The sequence below is a fragment of the Lipotes vexillifer genome, unplaced genomic scaffold, assembly GCF_000442215.2.
Source record: "Lipotes vexillifer unplaced genomic scaffold, Lipotes_vexillifer_v1.1 scaffold247, whole genome shotgun sequence".
NCBI lineage: Eukaryota > Metazoa > Chordata > Mammalia > Artiodactyla > Lipotidae > Lipotes > Lipotes vexillifer.
In genome coordinates, this window is record NW_006794161.1 from 53,538 (window position 1) to 80,308 (window position 26,771).

General features: G+C 36.8%; 1 protein-coding gene across 1 annotated transcript in view; it reads left to right on the forward strand.

The window, feature by feature from the left end:
• Nucleotides 1-26,771, forward strand: part of CACNA2D1 (calcium voltage-gated channel auxiliary subunit alpha2delta 1) — a gene marked incomplete at its 5' end in the record, with an annotated part of 180,611 nt that overhangs the window by 40,994 nt on the left and 112,846 nt on the right. The window contains 3 exons of the mRNA XM_007467043.1: nt 15,704-15,773; nt 18,400-18,450; nt 20,632-20,731. Of these exons, the coding sequence (XP_007467105.1) occupies nt 15,704-15,773; nt 18,400-18,450; nt 20,632-20,731 (221 nt within the window). The remainder of the gene's footprint in view (nt 1-15,703; nt 15,774-18,399; nt 18,451-20,631; nt 20,732-26,771) is intronic.

Genomic DNA, 26,771 nt, shown 5'->3' on the forward strand with positions numbered 1-26,771 from the left:
TCCACTCCTATCAAAGCCTGCTGCCATGTTCTGCCTGCCAGCAGCTGTACACGATGGGCTGTCACTCCAGGACCTTGTTTCAGACCCATAAGCTCCCCTATCCATTAAACCATTGACGTCTCTGTCACTGACTCTAGGCTCTTTCTTCTTGAAGCTGAGAGAGTACAGGGCTTGCAGGCCTGCGTGTTGCAGCCTGACATACCCTTTTAGCAAAATTTTAAGTGCACAATACAGTGTTGTTACTTACAGGCTCTATGTTATACAGAAGATCTCTAGGGCTTATTCATTTTTTATAACTGAAGCTTTGTACCCTTTGACCGATACCTCCCTATTTCCCACTTTCCCCAGCCCCTGGCCTCTGCTTCTAAAAGTTTGACTCTTTTAGATTCCTCATGTAAGTGATATCATATAGTACTTGTCCTTCTGTGTCTGCTTATTTTATTTAGTGTAATATCCTCCAGGCTCATTCATGTTGTCACATGTGGCAGGATTTCCTCTTTTTTAAAGCTGAATGAGTGCTCTTTATGGTAATAATGCTGTAATAGAACCAAATCTCTTTAGCAAAGACACTAAGACAATATTATAATTAAAGGTAGACCACTGTATTTCTTTTTATGCTAAGACGTGTTTTCAGCACATTTCACACTTCTTTCAGGTTTAAAGACTTTTTACAGTGAAGTGATTTTTAAAAAATTTCTCGGTAAGCCATACTTTCCTCTCTGATTTTAGCCTTGCCATTTTGATACCAGCCAAATTAACGTAGAACAGCTCATTCCCGATTACTGTCTGTTAAAGCAAATATCAAAATAGCCTTTAAATATTGTTAATTATCTTAATTGTGACTGGAAATAGAATAAATGTTACTTAATTAGATTTTCAAATAACAAGATTTGGGCCTCAAGCTAGAAGCTCCCTGCTAGCTGTGAGGAACTGGGTGAGTCTCCTAAACTTTCTGAGCTTTAGTCATCAAATCTGAAAAATAGGAACACCAAGGCCTCAGTTTATCCTCTGAGGGTTGTTGTGATCAGTGAGATAATAGAAGGAAAAGTACTTTGGAAAATGCAAAACAATAGGCATTTTTACAAGAGTGATGAGTATCAACTAGAATAATTTTGCCTAAATCCAGATGTGAGAAATTAAAAAACATAATTGAGGTCGCAGTCAATTGACAAGGGAGCTGAAGCTGAAATAGAAATGTGGAAAGAGTTCTAGACAGATGACTAAGCAATAATACCTAGCAGTAACTCCACACAGTGGAGTTGGTCAGAGGATGTAGGTTTTAGATGATGACCTTAGTTAAGTCACTTCTCTGTGGGGTGGCTAGATAAAATAAAGGATACCCAATTAAAATTCAGTTTCAGATAGAGAAGAATTTTTTAGTGTAAGTATGCAATACTTGGGAAATATTTACATTAAAATGTGTGGTTTTTTAATCAAAATTCAAATTTAACTAGATGTCCTGTATTTCTTTTTCCTAAATTGGTTAACTTTATCTCTCAGGCTCTGAGTTTATGAGAAAATATGAGAAATCAACTTCCCCACTACCTCACAGAATTGTGAGGATCAAACAATCTATTTCATATATTAATGTCGGGTTGGCCAAAAAGTTCATTCAGATTTTTCCATATCATCTTACAGAAAAACCCGAGCAAACTTTATGGCCCACCCAATACAAGTGTAGAATTTTGTAATTGTCATTTTTTTAATTCTGTAAACTACCTTTAAAAGATGTTGCCACATTATTGTAAATTGCCACAATAGAGTCTAAAAATATAGTCTTTGTCAGTGTTAAGATGCTACTTAGAACAGGGCTACGTGATGTGAGTGGGTTAAGAAGGTATATACCCAATAGCTTGGGTATAAATCGCACTGCCATCAGTTGAAGTGGTGGTAAGCTTTGGAAAACAGTCACAGACTTGAGCTGTGAAACAAGGAGGATAAAATGGTTAAGTTGTAGAATTGTTAAGAGGAAAAAGGAATTAAATGTTTCTTATTTGCTAAAATGTGTAGGAGAAAGTCAGTGATGGTTAGCCACCCTCATGATTTCCATTTATTAGGTTGTTTGAACTGCATGGAGACAACTACTGCTTCCATATAAGGAGGGCTCTAGAGCTGACATAATATAAAGGCACCTCTGCAGCGTGATTCTGAATAGCAGTTTGGTAATTAGTGGGAATTTGTACTCTAACATCTGTCCTTAGACTGAATATCAATAAATTGTTTTCTAATTTGGTTGATATGTATGGAAATAAGCTATAAAAATGACTTATATGTCTTTTTTCTTTTTTTCTCTCTTTCTCTCCTCTCCAAATTAGAAGGTAGGTAGGCTGGCTGTGTGATAATAGAAGGAACATTATACTGAGGGAAGAGAAGTTTTTGATTTGTATTAAAGCTGCCATCAGCATAGGTGTGTACTTACGCTGTCATGTTATATCTCTGAACCTGTTTCTTCAACAGTAATTTGGGATGATTGAAGAATGTGATTTCCAGGGCAGACACTATCTTTATTTATGTACGCATTTAGACCTTTAGCATTTGCTAAGTTCACAGTCTTCGTTCTGTAGGATAACTAGAGGGGCTTGCCTTAGTTATACAGCTTGTTTCATGGCAGAGTTAAAGCTGGAACCCACGTCTGGTGACATCTTCATTGAATATGTGCTGACTGGACAGTCAGTTTAATTTATGAGTGCTTTCCTTTAGAAGCCCTTAATTGATTTATATAAATTAACCTTAATGCTATAAAACTGCTTTCAAGAGCTATCAACTTTGTGAATTTTTATGCATCATAAAAACGGTACATACAAACTATGCATTTCATCTATTAGTGTCTCTTGAAATTGTACCAATTACTGTAGTAATTGGGATTGTAATCAGGACTTAGTGGCTTGTCAAAATGCCAATGTAGGCAGCTTATTCTTTTTAGATAATTAGTTGCACTTAAAAGAAAAAGAAAGGAAAAAACTAAAACTTTCCTAAAATTCATATTACAGTTTTAAAATATCTTATTAATCATTTGTTCTTTCTTCATCCTCCTTCATTTGTTCATTTCAAAAACGTGGGTTTATAGTACAGGAACCTAGCATATGTTGAATTAGTTTTAAATATTCCTTAGGGAGACACTTCCTTGTTATATCTGCTAGGATTTTGCTAGAAGAAAATGCAAAAGGACCTGTGTGCAAAGTATATAGAAGGATATATTTTGCCATGTGGATAGCCAGTTGTTCTTGAGCTGCTTAACTCTTTTTTTTTTTTTTTGTGGTACGCGAGCTTCTCACTGTTGTGGCCTCTCCCGTTGCAGAGCACAGGCTCCAGACGCGCAGGCTCAATGGCCATGGCTCACGGGCCCAGCCGCTCCGCGGCATATGGGATCTTCCCGGACCAGGGCATGAACCCGTGTCCCCTGCACCGGCAGGTGGACTCTCAACCACTGCGCCACCAGGGAAGCCCCTCTTTTTGAAAATACTTTAAAAATGTTTTAAACAGCAAATAGCAGATGACAAAGTAGTCCAAAGAATCCTTTTTTGGTTATTTAAGAAGGGAGCATTTGATAGATTTCTGGTTGATTTGAAGAAAACAAGATAACAGTGGATCTTCAGCATTTTGGGGCATTTATAAAAGAACTGCTTTCGATCAATTATTTTAAAAAATACCTGTATTTTTGTTTTTTACTTTGATATTTGTGAATGGATACAAAATTTAACTATAAATATGTTTAATTATATTTGTTGATTGCTGTATAAATACACTTTATGTTGAAATGATTACTTTATTGGTTTTTTTATGCTAATAATGATTAAAGTCCAGTGTATCAGTTAGGACTAGTATTAGCTACCAGTTAAAGAAAAGCCAAAACAATGGTGATTTCAACACTATGGAGGTTTGTTTGTCACTCAAGTCAAAGAATATTAGTTACAGAGACCAGGACTGATAAGGAAGCTTCACATATAAGGGGTTGACAACTCCTATCATTTCTCTGTCATCCTCTGAGTAAATTTTCTGCTGCAGCGTCCACCACTGTTGCTTGTGTTTTTTCTTAAGGGACTAAGAGTGGTATTCCCTCCCTTTTTAAGGCACTTTCTGGAAGTCATACAAAGCCTTTCACATGACATTGGCCAGAGTTTAGTGGTCTCATGGTCACAGTTAGCTTCAGGGCGCCATGTACACAGCTAAAAAGCACAAGCTATACCAAGGAGGAAGGGGAGAAGAGATATTGGGGGACAAAAATCTCTGTCATGGTTCCTCTACTCTTTCTGTGAGTTTTGGTTTTTTAGATTCTACCAATAAGTGATGTCATACAGTATTTGTCTTTCTGTCTGACTTAGCCCTCATAAAAGTGTATCAAATCAACACATTGTACACCTTAAACTTACACAATGTTATATCTGAATTATAGCTCAATAAAAAAAGATAAAATGAGAAAAACATAAAAATGAATACATGAATTTAGTGACAGACATAGGATATAAGTTAAGATGACTAATTTTTTTTTTTTTTTTTTTTTGTGGTACGCGGGCCTCTCACTGTTGTGGCCTCTCCCGTTGCGGAGCACAGGCTCCGGACGCGCAGGCCCAGCGGCCATGGCTTACGGGCCCAGCCGCTCTGCGGCATGTGGGATCCTCCAGGACTGGTGCGCGAACCCGTGTCCCCTGCATCGGCAGGCGGACCCCCAACCACTGCGCCACCAGGGAAGCCCTAAGATGACTAATTTTTAATTTGGATATGAGAATGCTTACTGAAATAAAATATCAGAAATATTTTTATTTTGGGGCTAAAATGATGAGTTTGACTTAGAATAGTAAAATTTGATGTATTGACAGGAGAGTCCACAATAATTCTATTTACACCCAAGCACAAGGTTTATATTCTGAATTACATGATTCGCTTTTCTATATACCATCAATAAGTTGTGTTGTCTGAGGGACACATCTTATATATATACAAATTAATATATTATTTTGAAATTCTCACATGATCCTGATTTACAGAGGTATTTCTGTAGCCTTATTTTTGTTTCCTTTTACATAACCTCATCTCTTACCTGAGTCTGTCTTATTTTTCTCATGTAAGGGTTGCAGAGTTGCTAACTTTGCAATCAACTATGGATCCAGTCACACTTAAACTGATGAAATGATTTCACAGGTGAGAGCAGTTAAGTAGGATGCTAATATGAAAATGGAAGGTGCTCTTAATTTGATGGGGGATAACACTGTGTATAAAATATGTGAATAAGTTTAGTTTAAAAGCTTTAGCTCACTGTAACTTCTAAAATATCTCATTCTGTTCCTTTTTCTTTGATATATTGCTAAATTTGTATACCTTATGCTGTCCATTTTTAGATGCATGCAACCATCTTTGATATGTAATTCATTTTATGTTCAGTATATTTTATTAAGAAAAATTAAAAACATTTTTGTCAAAACTTCAGACTTTTTAAGTACTTCTCTCAGATATACCAAATATAAAATTTCTAAGAAATATATCCTTACCCCGTTATCTAAGAAGATTTACTGACATAAAAATAGGAAATTTGTTCCTGTAGAATCATTGCTTGTTTTTATAAGTATGTCATTATCATCACCTAACTGGATTTATTTGCTTGCAGAAACAGAAAGCTTTTTCTCTGTTGGAGTTCACATTTTTCTCTATGTATCACACATCTGCAATTATTTTCCAGTAAATCCTTCTCATCTTTTACTTCATAGAACTTGCTGTGTTCAAGTTTATTTTTGAGCCACAGCTGATAACTACATATGGACCATCTAAATGATCGAGTCTTTGTGTACCATTTACTTTATGGAATATTTCACTTAACCACACAGCTTGACCTTGTTATCTGTTACTTCTGTTGACAAACAAATATCCCTTGTTAAATGGAAATGTTTTAACTGGTCTGACATCTACAGAATTGCCAGAAAATCACTTTGTAATAAGTACTTTAATTTTTAAAACTATGATCTTTTATCCTTGGTTTTAATACTGTGTATCTGTATGTGAGTTTCCAATGCATATCTTTCTATAAATTAGAGAAGTGTTCTGGACATATTACAGTGGAGATACCGAAGGCTCTCTCAAGCCAATATAACACTATCATTGAACCTCAAGTCTCATTGTTCAGAAACAGTATTAAAATCTAAAATGAATTTGATTATGTCAATATAGTCAACTGTGAGTTGGAAGGAGGAAAACTGATAAGAACAAGCAAAACTGCTGTTTCTGAAGAAATTGAGGTATCCTAAGGATTCAAATACCAGTAGGAGAGAATTTTGCTCTGGAGGCACTCACAGGTAGATGAGACAGAAAAAATATAAAGACATTAACACACAATGCAAAGAGACATCTAATAAATTTATTAAAAAGTTATCTCGAGTTAACTTAGATTATCACTTCAGTAAAATTAAACAGTCTGGAACTGTTCACTTAATGCCATTTGGCTCACTTGCTGTGGCTTTCAGGCCATCCAAAAACTCTAACCCAGCATACATTTTGAGTTTTGTCTCTTACCAGTACAGTTAAACCTTCACCATGCACCCCAAATTGCCTTTTTTCCCCTTTTTAAACTCTTATTTTATTTTATTTTCTACAACCTGCCACCCCGCTTTTTCCTGTCTCTATATGCTTTGATCCCAGACCCCCATTTCTGGTCATATGCATCTTATCCATCATTCAAAATAGAATACAGACATGTGAAGGCTTTCCTAAAAGCAATCTTTCTTTATTTTGTTCTCTCAGAGAACTTGGTTTTTATCCAGATTACAACAGCTATCAAATTTTCTCTTCCTTCAGAATTTATTTTCATATGCTCTGTTTTAAAAAACATGGCAACATAAGTAACTGCAGGTAAAGAGGTATATAAATCTATATCTGTATCTATATCTATATCTAATGTGTGTGTGTGCATGCCCCGTAGCACCTAAGGCAGAGCCTTGCATATAGTGAAGAATAGGGATTTGCTGAATTAAGCTAGATAAACAAGTCAGGATCATATCAGAGCTGAAAACAAGTTATCACAGTAGAACTTCAGAGAATCAGTTTCTAAATAAAATGAAACAAGGGGGAAAATGCAGATAGGAAAAAGAGTTACCATTATCTGTGTCCCTGCCTATACACCTTTCCCATCCTGCCCTCTTCCTTCTTCCAGTATTCTCCAGGGGTTTCTGGGGTAACCTCATGAAGTCAGTTTTTAGATATCCAGGAAGTTTATTGAGTGTGTGACACCAGCCTGCATCATGGGGAGGGGGTAGGATGGGAAAATGGTATGTTTCAAGCCCTAGTCGTAAGACTATGCATTTACGTAGTTAAAATCTAAGCACATTTTATAGTAATCTATTATTTTTAAAAATCTACAACCTATGATAAGTAGTTCCAGTGACTCAGTGATGCTGTTTTCAAATATCCACATATGGAGTGCTTATTATTGTGCCACCACTAGTTCTAAATGTTTACGTGTATAAATAATTGAATCTTAGCTATAACCCTTGGAGGTGGAAACTATTACCCCCATTTTACTGGAAAAGGTTAAGTAATTTATCCAATGAAAATCTGGGTAGACTAGCTCTAAAACTTACCTCTTAAGTGCTATGCTAGGTTATTTCCAGTCAGAGAAGAAAATTTTGAAGGGACAAGGGAATAGGCTCTTGTTACTAGCACTTACCCAGCTGGAATGACTGCCTTCAGCCTGTGGATCCCACTGGTGGTTCTACACTGTAAAGCTTCAGTCGTTCAGGATTTGAAAACTTGATCTGGGAATGCTTATTGTTTGGGGACCAGTTACTGTTCAGAAACATATGTGTACCCTGAAATTCATCATTGATCCATGAAAGATAAGACAGATATCACAACTGCCTAGATTCTAGCAATACAAATATTATATAGCAATAAGCAGTTTCCTAGGGCCAAAATAATACTCTCCTAAGAAGACAATATAAGAAAAAATAGTGAAATAGATTTCAAACATTCCGTGAAGCTTTTGCCTCTTGCACTTTCTCCGAGCCTTAAAACTTGACTCGGGTCTATGTCACTGGGTAAAGTTCTGACCTGTATCAGGCTATTACTTTAGTTCCATACACAATAGCTAGCATAACAGAGACTATACATATTTCTCTCAGGTAGAACTCCTACTTAGTAGGTAAATCAGTTGGTTGGGGTAAGTCTGGTCCATGAGGTTTCCAGAGACTGAGGGTTCCATCTATCTGCCATTCCTTAGGTTGTCGACCTCATCTGTAGGATCAAAACTGGATCAATACTACTACATCCACAGTTGAGGCCAAAAGTAAAGGGGAAAAAACTGGAAGGCAAGCAGCATGACCCCCAAATTGTACATGTATCACTTCTGCTCACATGCTATTGACTAAAATTTTATCACATGACCCCACCTTGGCAAAAGAGACGGAGAAGTACAGTTTCTTGTGGGCAGCCAACTAAAACTTTAGGGTTACTTTTACCAGAAGGAAAAACAAAAGTGTATTTTGAAGCCCTGTCACAGTCTGTTCCTCTGGGAGTGTAAGTATCTGTGCACACTTTCCCATGCATAGAACATACTCACTTCCTTTCCACAGGAGATGTTCCAAGGTCCCAACAAGTTGGTACCTCCAGCTCAAAATTCAGGATCTCCAGGTCACATGCAATTCTCTCCGTCATGTGGATATGACTTTTCCTAATTTGGCTACCTAACAACACAGCAGAATACCTGTTACTTTCTCTGTCCTATTCCCATCACTGACCAGATATCTAATAGGCAATGGTGCTGTCTTCTGGATGACAATAAAAACTTCCATATGGAAAAAGTGAGTGGGAAAAAGGGAGCAATCACTGGTTCATGGTATGTATCATAATCCTCCAGGCAAGGAAATATAAAGATCTCCTACTCCTGCATAAAGTTTCTTGGTTAGCCCATCTGACTGTTCCCGGTAGTGTTCTGTGGTTGCAACTCTCTTGTCTGTAACCCTTTCAAGCACATTGAAGGGGCATGCTTGGGGCTAAACAGCTTTCATACCTTGCTGTTTCTGGTGCAGATTTAGAGTTCAAAAACTGCTTTAGGGTTCACAACAGTTGCAAGATTTCTGCAGACTAGGTTTGTGCTTTCTTTGGTAACACAAATATCAGTGACAACACGTGGTTGGCTTCCAATTTTTTTCTTCTAGCGAGTTTCTTGTGCAAGCAACCCCAGCCCTAGGATTTAGTCTAGAAGTCATTCTTAAGCTCAACGTCTTATACATTTACTGGGTTCTGTATTTAGCCCTTTCTCATCTCTCTCATCTTAAAGGTGGCTTACTTCACAACATTGCTGAGAACAGAACATTTGATGTTATCATAGTAGTGGACATTACTCATTTTTAAATTGTCTATCTGTACCTGTGGCAGAGGCTGCTGGCTGTCTACAAAAGTTCTGTCCTCCCGTTCCAGCCTGATGTTTTGCTTTTGGGCATGACTGCCTAGCCAGGACCACTCTTGCATCTGTGTAGGACCATGTGACTAGTTCTTACCAGCAGAATATGAGTGAAAGTAAAATATGTGTCACTTCAAATCTGAGGTTGTTAGGACTTGGTTGTTCCTTCTCCTTGGAACTTCCTGCCTCCCTCTGTCAGCTGCATGTCACTGCCCTAGGTGACCTTGGAAACCAGGCATTGAAGAATGCAAAAGCTGCACCAGCTACAGGTCTCTGAATACCTGTTTGGAGCAGAATCTATGCCTTGTGACTAGTAGTATCTAACTAATCTGCTCGATGAGAAAGAAATAAGCTTTACTGTGCAGAAACAGAAGATTTGAGATTGCTCAAGTCACTTTGTGTTACCATAGCTAATACAGAATTCTCTTTCTATGTTTAGGGTATTTCCCAGGTTAAAAGTTTTATTGGGGAGCAGAGCCTATCTGCTGCCTCAAAATCTGAAGAGGACAGCTATTTGCTTTCCAAGAGGCACTGACACCTTGGTATGTGTACATAACCCTCGCTCTGTTATGTACCTGACCCTTGATGGGGGAGCCATGATACAAATAAATTAGGGACTGTGTAGAATCCATACTGAGACGGTAGTAGTTGCTCAGCAACACTCAGATTCCAGGAAGTTTTGTGAGCTGTGCAGTACACATTTATTGAATTAATTTTTCCTTAAAAGAACAGTCCAAATTCATTATCTTGGCTAGCAATTCAGAACCATGACTAATACTTCATAGGAGATGATTGAGACAAGCCTAAAAAAAATGATTCACATAACATAAATTAGATCCAGGCAGTAGAAACAGGGTTGGTTTTTATAGGCATTTTTGAGTATGTGAATTTTACTTTTTTTGTCTTTCCATGAGACTAAAAATGTGAAGTCTTTTAGAATTAGAAAATGCATATTAAGTTAATTGGAAATGCAATTAGATGTCATTTGAAATAGTGTTTCTACCAAGGGAATCAGCTCTCAATTCATCATTTTGTACTTTATTGTCTCCTAACAGAAATTTTAAAAATTGATACTCTATTATTTTTAGACCGTATTAACTAGAAAATGCCTCTACAATCTGCATACTTTCTCAAGAATATCTCAGCATCCTAAGTTAACGTACAGGTAAACACCTTTTTTAACTCAGTGGTTTGATACTGACATAGCACACCCTAAATGTCATGTGAAGTAGAAATGTCATCAGATAGATTTAGTCAGATACACCCACAGTTCATTTTTTGTCAGGAAAAAAAGCATAAATGATCATTATCACCATTAATGATGGCATTCAAAATGAGTTGCCCACATTGTAGGCTGTCATTTCCACTCCTTTCTCCTGTCATTCCAAAATCTTACTGGAAAGCAGAAGGGACATCTAAAATGAGTGACATTTCACTTTTTCAGGGACTGTAGAAGCTCCGATTTCCTTTCATGGAGCCTTTATTGTACCTCATGAAACTGATTATTTCAGGGAATTGCAGTATATGGTTATTATCTGTTTTTACTATTTGACCTTCCATATTTCTGAGCCTATATATATAATGTACCATGTAAGTACCACAGTGGGATTTTACAACAAACTAATTAGTAATATCACAGAAGAAACTACATTATTTAATTTTAAAATAATATAAATAATTTAATGTAACCGAGGGATATTTCCTAATAGTAAATGTCTCAGCAGACTTCTAAGGCAACATTATTAATATTGTTAAATAGAAACCATCTAAGATTATAAAACATGTTAAAATATAATGGTCTGGCTCCTACTGTAAATTATAGCCCTTTTTTCTGTCTTTAAAGAAATAAATTTTATAGAACATAGTAATATATATCACAGTTCATTTCAATTTGCAGTTATACTGAAAACAGATCCTAGGTGAATGTGCTCTGCAAAGAATTCAGAAATCTAATTTAAGCGTGACTTTCAAATTCTTGTTTTTTGACCACTTTCACCGCATGTTGGCCAGTGTTATATGGGTGGTGGTGATTAATCTCACTTCTCAACTCATCAGAATATTTATGTCAGTCTGAGTCCAGTCAGGAGAGAGATAACACAATGTCTTGAACAGGAAAAGTTAATTTTTTTTTTAAGGATAATTTTATTTTATTTTTTTAATTAAATTATTTATTTTTGGCTGTGTTGGGTCTTCGTTTCTGTGCGTGGGCTTTCTCTAGTTGCGGCAAGCGGGAGCTACTCTTCGTTGTGATGTGCAGGCTTCTCACTGCGGTGGCTTCTCTTGTTGTGGAGCACGGGCTCTAGGCGTGCGGGCTTCACTAGTTATGGTTCACGGGCTCAGTAGTTGTGGCTCACGAGCTTAGTTGCTCCATGGCATGTGGAATCTTACCGGACCAGGGATCGAACCCATGTCCCCTTCATTGGCAGGCGGATTCTTAACCACTGAGCCACCAGGGAAGTCCTAAATGTTAATTTTTTAATAAAGAATTATTAACTATAGCAGGGATTAAGGTGGGATTGGCTAGAAGTACAGAGAACTCTAAAGAATATTGGACTAGCAGGTGAAATATATAATTTAATATAATATAATAACTACCACCCATAGGGCAGAAATAGCCCAAGGAAGAGACTTTGGTCCCCCAGTGCCCCTGGATTGAGATGCAGATCTTTATACAGAGGACAAGGTCGTGATCCGCCAAATGGCAGAGAAGGTACTACAGTGTCACACTGGTAGGACTTGCTGGAAGTTCACCCTCTAAAAGGTTCCTGGTGTCTCATCAGAGGCCTTCCACTACAAAAATACCCGGGGGTACTGCTGGAGAACCAGAGAGCTCTCCAGAAGCCTTGGTCTGGAGAAGCTACTCACGAGCTCTGGAGAATACTCAGGCACTGCAGGAGCCAAACACCAGGAAAGCTACATTTGCTGCCAGAGCATTTGAGCAAACAAACCAGACCAGAAATCAAAAACCACTTTCTCATTCAACATCTTTCTTTCTTCATCTGTGGACAAAGCTTAAGATTGTGCTTGTGGGTAAAAGAAAAATATTTGAAGGACCCAGAGATATTTTCATAGAACAAGATAAGTGGGTGAATTCGGAGCTGAGGCAATAAATGTACAACCAGCATAACATTGTATTAAAAGAAGAATAAAAGTTATTTAAATATGTAGTTATTACAAAGACCCTATCTTGAGGAGTTAGATAATAGTTGGAAGTGAACTGATATGTCTGCCTGCATGCTTGTAGCTTACTTCTAGAGCTACCACAAAAAAAAAAAAAAAGTCATTTTATCTCACTGGCTCTAAGTTTCTGCAAATGCAAATGGAAAGAATTAAAGTAAATTTACCATTTCAGCTGCATTGACTGTATCAGTAAATGGTTGTTGGGGGAGTGCTATATTTAAACTTAACTGCTTCTTATAAATGTGATTGGTCATTTAAAATGAATAAATCGTTTTATAATATAGCTGCTAATAAGAAAGAAATTTCACAGTCAAGGAGAGGCTCTGTAGTATATGTTTTTGACATATCCTAAATGGCCAAATTACCTTAGTTGGCTAATAAACGTGATTCTCAGAAAAGTTCTATGTAATTTCATCATTTCTCAATAAATAAAAGGGCAAAATAGATTGAAGGGCATAAGTCACATGAATTATTATTAGGAATTTTCCAAAGAGTCATATGTTTAAACGTGTTCAGGGAGAGGAGGACTTCAGCATAAAATTATCATCCAATTCATCAGCATTTATTGTTCTCCATTGGGTCTAAGGGGTGCGTGCGTGTGTGTGTGTGTGTGTGTGTGTTTGTGTGTGTGTGTAAAGCTTTGTATTTTACAAAAGTTAGATTTAATTAGAATAGTGTAAATTAATTGCATTTAAAAAGCAATACAGTTAGATGTACTATTTTTCTGTTTACTGCAAAATGATAAAGGCTCTGAAACTAACAGAAGATTCTTTTGTTTTTAAGTTTATTATTATTTTTTAAAATTTATTCTGGTTGTGCCAGGTCTTAGTAGCGGCAAGCAGGCTCCTTAGTTGTGGCTCGTGGGCTCCTTAGTTGCAGCTCACCGGCTACTGTAGTTGTGGCACATGTGCTCCTTAGTTGCAGCTGCTGGGCTCCTTAGTCTCGGCTTGTGGGTTCTGCTCCTTAGTTGTGGCACGTGTGCCCCTTAGTTGAGGCTGGCGGGCTTCTTAGTTGCGGCATGTGTGCTGCTTAGTTGCAGCTAGTGGGCTCCTTAGTTGTGGCATGCAAACTCTTAATTGGGGCATGCATGTGGGATCTAATTCCCTGACCAGGGATCAAACCCGCATCCCCTGCATTGGAAGGCAGATTCTTAACCACTGTGCCACCAGGGAAGTCTCCTAACAGAAGGTTCTTGAATCTGTACTTGAATTACTTCAGATCATTCAAATAAATATCAGGAAAAGTTTTTGTGCAGTTATGTTAATTATAATTTAACTTTTAAATGATAATTTCAAATGGCTGGCCATTATCAAATATGGGAATAATAAGGTTAAAAAATTATGCTATTATGTGATAACAATCCAAGAAAAACAATCTTTTTGTAGACCAAGATAATATAGCATTGAATGAAAATATAAGGATCAAATAATTGTAAGTACAGTTTCCATTAGTGGCAAATAAATTTTCTTTTAAGGTAAATTTTTCTGTTAGTAGAGAAGAAATAAAATGTATAACCTCTGGACACCTGGTAAAACATATTCATTGTCACCCAGAAAATCCCAATTGTGAACAAGTTATTTCTGAAATAATATGAAAAAGAAATTGACTTATACAACTTACTTTTGTATTGCTGTTTTGTTTTAAATTTTAAAAAAGAAAAAGGTTAAGGGCATAAAAATGGTGTCTCCCATTTTAACATTACTGTGGATAAGTGGAATGTGTCCTTGGTGCTTTGTGACTTTTAAAAGTATTACTTTCCTAGATAAAATCTAATATTGGGTCAGCCAAAAGGTCTGTTCAGTTTTTTTCTGTAAGATGGCTCTAGTAGCACTTAGTTGTCTTTAACTTCATTCGAAACAATTTTGTTAGACAGTATGTGACAGCTGTCATATCAGCGTGCATTTAAAAAAGACTTATCAAAATTGGTGAACTTTTGTGTAGCCATTTTAATACTGATGATGGAAGAAGAAAAAGCAACATTTTCGGCATATTATGCTTCATTATTTCAAGAAAGGTAAAAACGCAACAAAATGCAAAAAAAATTGTGCAGCGTATGGAGAAGGTGCTGTGACTGATCGAACGTGTTGAAAGTGGTTTACGAAGTTTCGTGCTGGAGATTTCTTGCTGGACGATGCTCCAAGATCGGGTAGACCAGTTGTTGATAGCGATAAAATCGAGACATTAATTGAGAACAATCAACATTATACCATGTGGGAGATAGCCGACATACTCAAAATATCCAAATAAGCATTGAAAATCATTTGCACCAGCTTGGTTATGTTCATCGCTTTGATGTCTGGGTTCCACGTAAGTTAAGCGAAGAAACCTTCTTGACCATATTTCCGCATGCGATTCTCTACTTAAATGTAATGAAAACAAATTGTGACGGGCATTGAAAAGTGGATACTGTACAATAATGTGGAATGGGAACAGATCATGGGATAAGTGAAATGAACCACCACCAACCACACCAAAGGCCAGTCTTCATCAAAAGAAGGTGATGTTGTGTATATGGTAGGACTGGAAAGGAGTCCTCTATTAATGAGCTCCTTCCAGAAAACCAAGCGATTAATTCCAACAAGTACCGCTCCCAGTTAGACCAACTGAAAGCAGCACTCGACAAAAAGCGTCCAGAATTAGTCAACAGAAAACACGTAATCTTCCATCAGGATAATGCAAGACCACATGTTTCTCTGATGACCAGGCAAAAACTATTACAGCTTGGCTGGGAAGTTCTGATTCATCCGCCGTATTCACCAGACATCATACCTTCGGATTTCCATTTATTTCAGTCTTTAAAAAATTCTCTTAATGGGAAAAATTTCGATTCCCTGCAAGACTGTAAAAGGCACCTGGAACAGTTCTTTGCTCAAAAAGATAAAAAAGTTGGGGGAAATGAAATTATGAAGTTGCCTGAAAAATAGCAGAAAGTAGTAGAACAAAAAGGTGAATACGTTTTTCAACAGAGTTCTTGGTGAAAATGAAAAATCTGTCTTTTATTTTTACTTAAAAACCGAAGGCACTTTTTGACCAACCCAATAGTTTGATTTAAATTCTCTATTTGAAGTTTAAATTCTCTCTCTCGCTCTCTCACTCTCTTGCTGTCTCTCAATCACTTTCTCTCTCTCTTTTTTTAAGCTTCTCCATGGGTTGATAACAGTAGAACTCCAAACAAGATTGACCTTTATGATGTACGCAGGAGACCATGGTAAGAATTTTGGGGTAGCCATGGAAAGATGAAAAAGACAAAGTAAGGTTTCTTTTTTTTTGTTAAAAAGTTGGAAGGGATCTTTCCATTATTAGGAAGAATATTGTCTGATTATTTAAAAACCTCGTTTTTTCCCTTTTATACATTTGAATTTTGTATACATTTATACTTTAAAACAGTTAAAGCTAAATGAAGATGATGAGTTCAATGGGCAGAAGTTGTTGAAATGATTCATCAAATGGACTACTTTAAGTTTTATAGTCAATGTCATTTCTAAATCTCTTTTAGCTGGTGGGGATTTCTATTGAAAGTCTCCCAGTTTGCTTGGAGTAGGGCTCTAATAATCAACATCTAGATAGAGTAGAATATAGTTTGCCTCTGGTGGTGGACTAATGAGAACTAGCCCCAAGGTAAGAGCTGCCCCTAGTTATAGTCATATAGCTTACGTTTCATTTTTCCAAAAACAAAGTTTGTTTGTTCCTTACTACTAAATAAACTCATTTTCCTAACATATGAATCAAAAAATACCAAATACATAATAATTACACTCACTGGGAAACAATTATTAAACTCATGCATTTTAATTCATGGTTTGAATGTGTTTAATTGTGTGACTATTTTTTAATGAGTTCACATGTTATACAATATAGTGCTTTGTAACCTACTCTTTCATATCAATATCTTTTCATAAGAAACACAGTAGCATCATTTTAAAAGAATGACCAGATGGTAACTTATTTTAAAAATCCCCTATTATTGGACATTTAGGTTATTTCTGACTTTTTGCTAGGGTTCAGACAAATTCTAAGAGACATAATAGTTGATTCAAAGAAACGTATTTAAGGCTTTTAAAATGCCCTATTAAACGTCCCAGTAGCAATTTACATAAACACCAACCATGTATAATAGTACCAGGTATTATTAATCCACATATTATTGTTGATAATATTTCTCTAAGTTAGTGGCTTTGGAGCCATGGGTTGTTGAGTGGAGGCAAAGCCTATGACATTACATGATTTGAGTTCAGGAACCAGTTGTTTCGGCGGAAACTTAGAAACTAGGTCCCAACTAGAAGAGACAGACGATATCCTGTCCTCCATCTTCCTCATGGAGAGGCATGTCAGGACCATTTGTCAAGATGCTAGACATGAACTAGATTTGCCTTCCACTGGAATATCCACTGGAATATCCCAGCAACCCTGCCATTTTACCTTCTAATAGAAAAACAAACTTGAGTGCAAGCTGTTTCATGAACATATAGTGCTGTTTAGTTTCATGAACATATAGTGCTGAATAGTTTCATGAACTCTGTTTCATGAACATATAGTGCTGAATAGTTACTAATTGTGCTGAATGTTGCCTGAAAACTTATTGGCAAGTTATCTGGCAGGCTTCTGAGAAGTTAGATTTAGAATCTTGGACAATAAGTAGAACACTGAGTTCAGATGCAGCTCTTCTTGTTGGGGAAGGCAGGTCCCCACTTCCCATCAGCCTGGGGCCAGGCAACAGGAGTTTTCGGGATCATTCACCTGTAGTTAAGTTTATCTCTACAGTGGCTGGACTATTCTCCTTGAGTCTCTTTTCACGTGCAGACATTTTGAATCTTTAGGGCTGGGGTTGAGTGTGGAAATCAGCATTTTGAACTGGCTCTCCAGGTGATTTTTAAGATACTATAAAGTCTGAGAACCACTACTTGAAACTCTTGGAAGTAACATTATATATTGTTTTTAATTACTTTATTGTCCCTTTGTCAGTCTTTATTGTCCCTTTGTCAGATTAGACCACTAATCTATTTTTGCAGGGTTTTTTTGTGTGTGTTTAAATATATGATACAATCTTATTATTTGTTTTTATTATTATTATTCTTTATTTATGTATTTATTTATTTAGTTAGTTTTGGCTGTGTTGGGTCTTCGTTGCTGCTCACGGGCTTTCTCTAGTTGTGGTGAGCGGGGGCTACTCTTTGTTGCGGTGCGCGGGCCTCTCATTGTGGCGGCTTCTCTTATTGCAGAGCACGGGCTCTAGGCGTGAGGGCTTCAGTAGTTGTGGCAAGTGGGCTCAACAGTTGTGGCAAGTGGGCTCAACAGTTGTGGCTCGTGGGCTCTAGAGTGCAGGCTCAATAGTTGTGGTGCATGGGCTTAGTTGCTCCGTGGCATGTGGGATCTTCCCGGACCAGGGTTCGAACCCGTGTCCCCTGCATCTGCAGGCAGATTCTTAACCACTGCGCCAGCAGGGAAGCCCTATTATTATTCTTTAGAGTGAGTTTTAGAACCTGTGGTCAGCAAAATGGAATTTAGGATAACTTTTTTTTTTTTTTAGGGAAATGTTCTTCCAGATGTTAATTTCTTTTGCTCCTAGTATTAAAGCACATCTCTTATTCCTTTGTTATAAATATCTGTAAAACATACCTTATGTATTATGCCTCTGACATTTCTATTATGTTAAATGTAGCTTTTCTAAAGTTGATGTTACAGAACTGTGAATAAAAGAGCATCGTCTACCTAGATAGAATGAAAGTAGGGCCTTGCTTGGAAAATATCTCAGAGATTAGTAAATAGCAGTTCAACAAATATCAGTGCTTGATATTTTACAAGAGAAAAAATTATTTGTATAATATTTGTTACAGGTACATCCAAGGAGCCGCATCTCCTAAAGACATGCTTATTCTGGTTGACGTGTGAGTAGTTAAATATTACGTAATTTTCATATACTGAGAATATAGGGAGGAGTTTCAGATAACAGTAGTAGGTTGGGACTAGAAAATAGGTTGACAAAAAGACAAGGAATAATTATGATGGCTTTTATATCCAGACAAAGAAATCAAATTACGGCAGTAACAAAACAAACAAAAATTCTCTTATTGAAAATGAGAGGAATCTATGTCAAAATTGAAAATTATGACTTGGTTCTAAATCTGAGCTTTTTGAAAAATTATTGATTTGCTTCCAGTTTTTTGCTTTATATTTTAAACAATATTAAAGTACATGGTTGCTAAACCTAAGCTGTTTCTGCTTCCAAAAAAAGTAGAATAATTAGTTGGCACTTAGTTATTAATGATTCAAATATCTTTTAGGGATTGGCCACAAAATATCAATAGATAAATATTATATATATTGAATGTCAATACTAGGCCTTTCTCAAGGGCAATGCTGAAATACAAGAAAGAATTTCATGAGTTTTTATATTGGTCATTTTATTTTTTTGTTACATTGCTTCAAGTTAGGGTGTGTGTGTGTGTGCGCGCGCGTGTGTGTGTAATCTTCCAATAAGATAAAAGGTGAAACGGTAGAACATAGTGAAGAATATATCCTGCTTTGGAGATTTAGTTTTTAAGAGCAATACCAAGGAACTAAAAACGTGAGGTATAAAATGCTTATATTATTTTCCCTGAGAGAATAAAAGTATACCCTCATCTGTTCTTTGCCACTGGAAGAAACAGAATCCAATGTTTTATAGGCAACTAAATTCATTTCACCGGATAGTGTCAGCGTTTGAAAATTTCTCCATTGTAATGTGAATTGAATAAGTTTAAAATCTTATAACCTTGCCTGAGAAAGAGAAGATAACTGAATTTGACAAATGTAACAAATATTAAATCTCATTTCATTTGTTACAGTGCATTTAAACTTAATTTTGTTTTAATTAAGTTATTATAGAGTTTGTACATATGCTAATCCTTGATATTCTTCTGAAATATAAATCTGAATGGTAATGCAATATGTTATAATCCTATTGGATATATGCTAATTTCCTGAAATAATTTCTTTTACTAAAATCTTTGGAACCCATGTCGGATACCAAGTGGGATAAAAATGTAGATGAAGTTGTAATGCCATTTTCAAAAATTATTTCAACAGAAATGTGTTGAGGGTATCCCTATATACAATGTGATGATACAAAGATGATTAAGACATGGTCCCTGATCTCAAAGATGATTCAAATGTATTAGTGAAATTAAACCATATTCACATCAGTAAATTAAAACAATTGTAGGAAGTGAGAGATATAAAGTATGACACAGCACTGAAGGAATACATAGGTGAGAGAGCACATTTCATTTTAAAGTGTCAGGAAAGACTTCATTAAGGAGATAAAATTGGAATTGAATCCTTATAGCTAAGATTTAACAAGGCAGGCATGGGAAGGGAGAGGAAAGAGAGTGGAATTTCAGGTGGAAGGATGACAGTAGCAAAGTGGCATAGATGAGAACATCTGATAACAGCTAGAAAAGTAAAACTGGGAAAAAGTTGGGAACTAGAGACATAAAAGTGGAAGTTAATTGCCTAGAGTTGAGCCCTGCAAATAGATGCGGTCATTCAGGATCATAAAATATGTAGAGACAAGAAAAATGAAGACTTAACCCCAGAGAATATCTACTTTAGGATATAAAACAAAGCATTGTGTTTACAAATCTATTATCAAATTATTATGCTGCTTCATAATTATTGGTTTAATCGTGTCAAGCAATGAGCTCCCTAGGGCAATGACTGTATCTGTTAACCTCTGTAGCCCTCACTACTAACTTGGCTAACAGAGCTGGTATTTAGTGTATATTTCCTCAATAAGTGAATATGCCATGAGTATCCACAGTTTCTTAAAATTGCCACTTGACATGTAATTTTCATCATTGTAGTTAGAAAAATATACATTCTGATGCTTGTTGGAAAGAAAGACAAAATTTTTAATAATTTATTTCTACTTGCTATCAAAAATAGGAGTTTTTCTACTACTGGTTTTTTGAAGACAAAATTATTTGAATATTATTATCTAGAGTCAGTGCATAAGTTGTGTTTCCTTAGGGTGTATGATGTTAATTAACTACATGGTCATTAACATGTGTGGACTTATTTTTTTATAGGAGTGGGAGTGTTAGTGGATTGACACTTAAACTGATCCGAACATCTGTCTCTGAAATGTTGGAAACCCTCTCAGATGATGATTTTGTGAACGTAGCTTCAGTAAGTATATGATGACTGCATTTTTGCTGAGTAAAATCTACAATTTTTATCTCCCTCTGGTTTTAAATACTTTATAGTGTTTTGTCATAGATAGGCTGAGATATTTCTGGTCCTATTACAAGACTATCTTACTGAGCTATCCTCTCTTGTTACTCATTCTCCCATACTTCCACACCAAAGTCCTTTCTGAATGTTTAAGGATTTACCCATGAATGGAGTGACTGAAGCAATGAACATGAAGGAACAACATTATATATATTGTCTTTGACTCAGAGGTGCTTAAACAGTTGACGTGAACCCCCGTACTCATTGATATCATTGTAACTCCCAATAAATAGTGACTCGGCAGTGTAATTGTATGGCAATTTTCTGTTCATTGTAATGCTCCTTTTTCATACTGGACACATATCCATAATGTATTATGTTTTTAAAGTTTTTTTTTTTTTATTAACATGAGAACCAATAGATATTTGAATGTGCTTCCTTAAAATTCTTGTTTCCAGGAACCATTTTAGACCTTCCTCCTCATAGCTAGAGAGCATTGAACTCTGAAGCAAATAAAACAGGACAAAATGAATGTTACTGTATCTCACTTTAATTCATAGAATTTTGGCAGAAAATTTCATGGCCATGTACTGGTTGATATAATTTCACATTTGGAGTGGTTATATTCATAGAGATGCATGTGAGGGAAGAAGTATTTGTGGTGAGGTCATTTTGTATTGAACGTAGGAGAATGGATCTACCTCTAAAACCACATGGGAGGAAGTTAAAGCAGCTGGCCTACAGTCAATTTACTCCCTTCACTGGAAGGGTACCCCCTGGAAAAAAGTAGGTAGAGGAACTGAATATACTCTCTTGTCAACCAGAGCCTCAAGTAACTAGATAAATCATATTTACTAAGAGGAAGAGGAATTACTCCAAAAATGCTTTTAGCAGGATATTCCCTAGCTAAGGGTAACTGTCATAAATAGAACCCAAGATCAATGAAGCAAGATTCCTTTAAAACTATCTAGTAGGTAATATAACTCTCTGGGTAATAAACTGGAGATATTTCATAGTTTAAATACTCACCCTGCAAAGTTCTTTTTGAGACCACTTTCATCTGGGCCCAGAGGAGTGAGTGTCTCCAGTACAGTAATGTAGGACCTGGTCTATTAGTTTTCTGAGGCTGCTGTAACAGAATAACACAGACTGGGTAGCTTAAACTACAGAAATTTTTCTGTCACAGTTCTGGAGGCTGGAAGTCCAAGATCAAGGTGCCGGCAGGGTCAGTTTCTCCTGAGGCCTCTTTCCTTGGCTTGCAGATGGCTGCCCTCTTGCTACCACTTCATATGGTCATCCCTCTGTGCAGACTAGTGTTTCTTCCTCTTACAAGGATACAAGGCATAGTGGATTATACCCTCACCCTAATGGCCTCATTTTTAATCACCTCTTTCAAGAACTTATCTATGATTACTGTTACATTTGGAGGTACCAGGGGTTGGGACTTCACCATAGGAATTTGAGGGGGACACAGTTCAGCTCATAACATCTGGGGAACTGCCCTCCATACCCAGATCTTTCTATGCTTTATCTGAACGTTTAGCAGTCCTTAGGCTTGTCTGCATCCTTGATATTATTAGTAAAATTTGATACTGCTTAAGACCTCTGATTCATGTCGGTCTGATTTTATAATCTGACCCTGGGTGTTAGCTCACGACTTATTCAACAGAATGAGAACAAGTAAAATGTAATGCTTGGTCTCCCAAATAAAATGATCAGAAAAGATAACTATTTAGTTTAATTTGTACATAAAAATATTGTTTATTACAAAGGCATTGGAAAGGTTGCTAACAAAATATTATCTTTGGCAAAGCAAAAGAGAAAGTTGTAAAAACATTAAATTCAGTACAGATTTGGCATATCTAATGAAATTTAGATAAAACCAGCAGACATAAAATATGGTTAATGTCTTAATCTGGCTTCCTCCTGATTCTTACTCATGGATTCAAGTGTAAATGGTTTTTTTGGGACAGGATCCCAGGAAACACAACCAATTAAAGGAAATTAGGCAAGGGAAGGAAGGAGGAATGCCAATTAAAAGAACTTAATTTAATTTAAAGGGATTTAATCCTATTGAGGTATCCTAGAAGCTGTATAGAATATGAACTTTGAAGTTATTCTGCCTCAAGGCCAAGTGAGCTGTGGTTTTAAGTACCAACCTTCCATATGTGTGGGCAGAATAGACTCTGACCGTAAGAGAGAGAAATGTATCAAAAAGTTGCAGGTGATGGTAGTTAGAAACCTGTCCAGTATGTCCACTGTATCCAGTTAATGATCCTTAAAGATGGCATCTAACATGTCATTTAAAGCCACTGTTTCCTTATTGATTTTCGGTCTGGATGATCTATCCATTAATAAAAGTGGGGCATTAAAGTCCCCTACTATTATTGTACTACAGTCAGTGTCTCCTTTTATGTCTGTTAATATTTGCTTTATGTGTTTAGGTGCTTTATATTGCATGCATAGATATTTTCAAGTATTATATTCTCTTGTTGGATTGATCCCTTTATCATTTAAAAATTCCTGAAAATGTAACATTGTTTTTTATGAGTGGATACAGTCTGATGCCAGCACATCAGTGGACTTAGCACCATGATTCAAAGAACATACTGCCTCTTGAAGGACAACATTCCTACTCAAAGACGGTCATCTGCAAGCTGGAGCTTTAGTTGCACACTTAAGAGACTATCCCAGTGTTTTATCAGGCTGGCTGTTTCTCAGTGATGCAGTATATGGTAGACCCAGTGGATCCTGTGGTCATTTGTTTGTTGTTGGACCTCCTTCACCATAAAATAGATTGCTTGATTTGAGGAGATATTATGTAAGATTCCATGATGGTATTGCATGATGATAAATCAGACAGTATGTGAATCCAGAGGATTAATGATACTGCGTGAGGCATTGCAAACAGGAAAGGGGAACTCTTAACTGAAACATGTATCAATAGCAAGAAAAGCAAAATTGACGCCACCCCATTCCGGAGGGATAAAATCGAATACAGTCTGTTTGAAATCAAGTTGTTGAATGTCTTTTTGAAGAGTGATACTGTATTAAAGACTCAGCATCGGACAGTTTCCAATGGGTTAGCCATTCACTAATGGCGATAGCTATATCCCACTTGGTGAGAAAGAGTCCATGTTTTTAGACCCACATATATTCCCTCTTTCTCTGCTACCTGGCTGCTGCATTTATGAACAGTTGCTGCATACAATGGACAAATCCTCCTCTCCACTCAGTTGTTCAGTACCTCCTCTGTATGAATGTTCTCTAGTGGTGATTGATGTGAGACAGAGATCTGCACATTTCATGCCTACTCCCATAGGTCCATCCTCACGCTTCCTCTCCAGAACTCTTTGTCTGGAGAAGGTCTTCCATTCTTACTTCTTCAAGGGCATTGGCCAACCAGCTAAGCCATTTGCTCCTATGCAGGAGTGGTGTTGTCTTATCTCAGGCTAGTTGCTCCCTCACACCAAGTTGATGACCAGGTGTTTTTTGCCTCAAGATCCATCAGCATCCATCCCCTGGCATGTTCTCCCAGTATCTGCTGTTCATATTAGACAGATCTTGCATCTCTTTTGTTGAATATTCTCTTTTTCTGTTTTCCTGGAACAGAGACTATTTTTCCAGGTAGGCCATGTTGAGACCTGGTCTATTTGTTGCCTAGAGCCATGAGGGGAGATGAGATCGAACCTTAAGGGAGAGCATCATCTTTTATGGTCTCTAGGAATGGGAGAAGCTACTACCTTCTAAGAGGAAGAGATTACTTCTCCATACCCAGAGGGTATAGGGGAATCTGGAAGTTCATTGTTCTCAATAGCATCTACCCATGTCCCCATTCTACTCTTAAGATCCCATTCTTTGCCTATCAGTGCCGTGACTTTTGCATAGAAACCTGCCATGCGTGTGGATGTGGCCTCATTATGTGACTTTCAAAAGCAAATTCTGTGTCTGTTTCTAGCACACGTCATCCTTCTCACATCTAAAAGTTAGAATCTCTTTATTGTCTCCTGTATATCTTCTGGCTTTCACACTTTGCCCTTAGTTGGTAGTTGGCTGATCTGAGGTTGTCACTTTTTAGATTGAATTTAACAACCAACCAACTCCAAGCCCCTATAATTACTGTTGTCACCATATTTCTCAAATGCTAGGTGCCTCCCCTTTATTCTGTATTGTGTTCCAGTCACTACAGGTAAAAATCTTAGCAGTTATGATGCTGGCCTCTGAGGGGTTTTCTTTACTCCAGTTACCACTGATATGTAGCCAATTACCAGAGAAATCTTTATTGCCACATGGCTGGTGAATGATATAATTCTGGAATCCCATCCTGACCATGTTTCCTAAGACCTCTGCTAGTATCTTATATTGTCTTTCCTCTGAAATAGTTCATGAGATAAGGATTCAAGTACAAATGGCTTATTTGGAAAGTAATTTTAAGAAAGATTGAGAGAAATGTGAGAAGTAAAGCCAAAAAAAGAAGAGAACTGATAAACAGTGGGTTATCAAACAAGTTACCACTGTGAATGAGTAGAGCTTAATCCTCTGGGCAATTCTGTGAACCAAGGTAGATTGCGTGAGTTGAAATTATTCTTTCCAAGGGGACAGTGCTGGAGTATTTGAAGTTAATGACTGCTCCCAAGGGACGTTAATTCCCCAGTGTTCCCAGTCCCCCATGTGCACAAGCAAAAGGCTCCCAGAAATCTTGGACAGTTAAATTTGGGCTGATATGTGAGGAAATATGGATGGGGCACCAGTAGCATCTGCCTCCGTTAGAAACTGAACAGTGCTATTAAAAAATATGCTTCAAAAGATTTTCTGACTGAACAGTAGAAATGGCTTTGAATGAATTTTATGCTTTCAACTTTTAGGCAGCAATCAATGATTCTTTCCTAATTAAAATAAAAAACTTAGATGGGATTGCCTTTGAGATTCGTTTTTTTTTCCACACACACACACACACACACACACTCACACACACACACACACTCACACTCACACTGTATTTTATTTTTACAAGAGATAAATCAACTGACACCAAGCATTGTAAATGGATGACCACAACAAAAGCAACAATGATTGCAATTACCAAACACGAAACACACTCACACTATGTCATAATATTGACATTCAGTCCAGGAATCTTCCACTGTAATAGCTCCTTTACTTTGCAGTGAAAATTGATTTGTATATTTTTTGCCTCTGAGTCCCTGTGGGATTTTCTTTTTTATTCAAACAGAAGGTCACAAAAATTTTAATCATCCTCATCAGTTCACTCAGTCCCATGTAATTAATTTTTTTTCATCTTGATCTTTTGTTAGCACGTTTAAGAATTCATCAGTTTTCCATTAGAGTTCTGAAAATGCCTATTCATTCAGTTCAGCAGTATAGTCAGTTACCAGAAACCTGTACTTGTCAGAGTCTTTTCTGTGAATTCCGTGAAGATGAAAGCCTTTTATAGGAACATTTTTGCAAAAGCATCAGAGTACACCCAGAGCTCTGGAAATGACAAAAGACTTAAAAATGACCACGGTTAAAGATTTGATGAAAGTTCATAATAATGGGAATTGACAAGGAAATTTAGTTATTTCTGAGATATACATTTTAAAGTAATAACTAGAATTATGACTTATAACATTATACCAGAACATACAAGATTTTTAGAAATTTCGTGTAATGTCTGAAACATTTATATTAACATATTTCCATACAAGTAACCCAAAGAAAGTTTAGTATTAGTTGTTTTTGTTTGTTTTTTTATACTGCAGGTTCTTATTAGTCATCAATTTTATACACATCAGTGTATACATGTCAATCCCAATCACCCAATTCAGCACACCACCATCCCCACCCCACGGCGGTTTTCCCCCCTTGATGTCCATACCTTTGTTCACCTTTGAGAAGCTTAATGCCTGACAAGTTTTAAGGACCTTTGCTTCTAAAAATATTATGGTTGTTAAATGTGTATTTCTTTTTTTTTTTTTTTTTTTTTTTTTTTTGG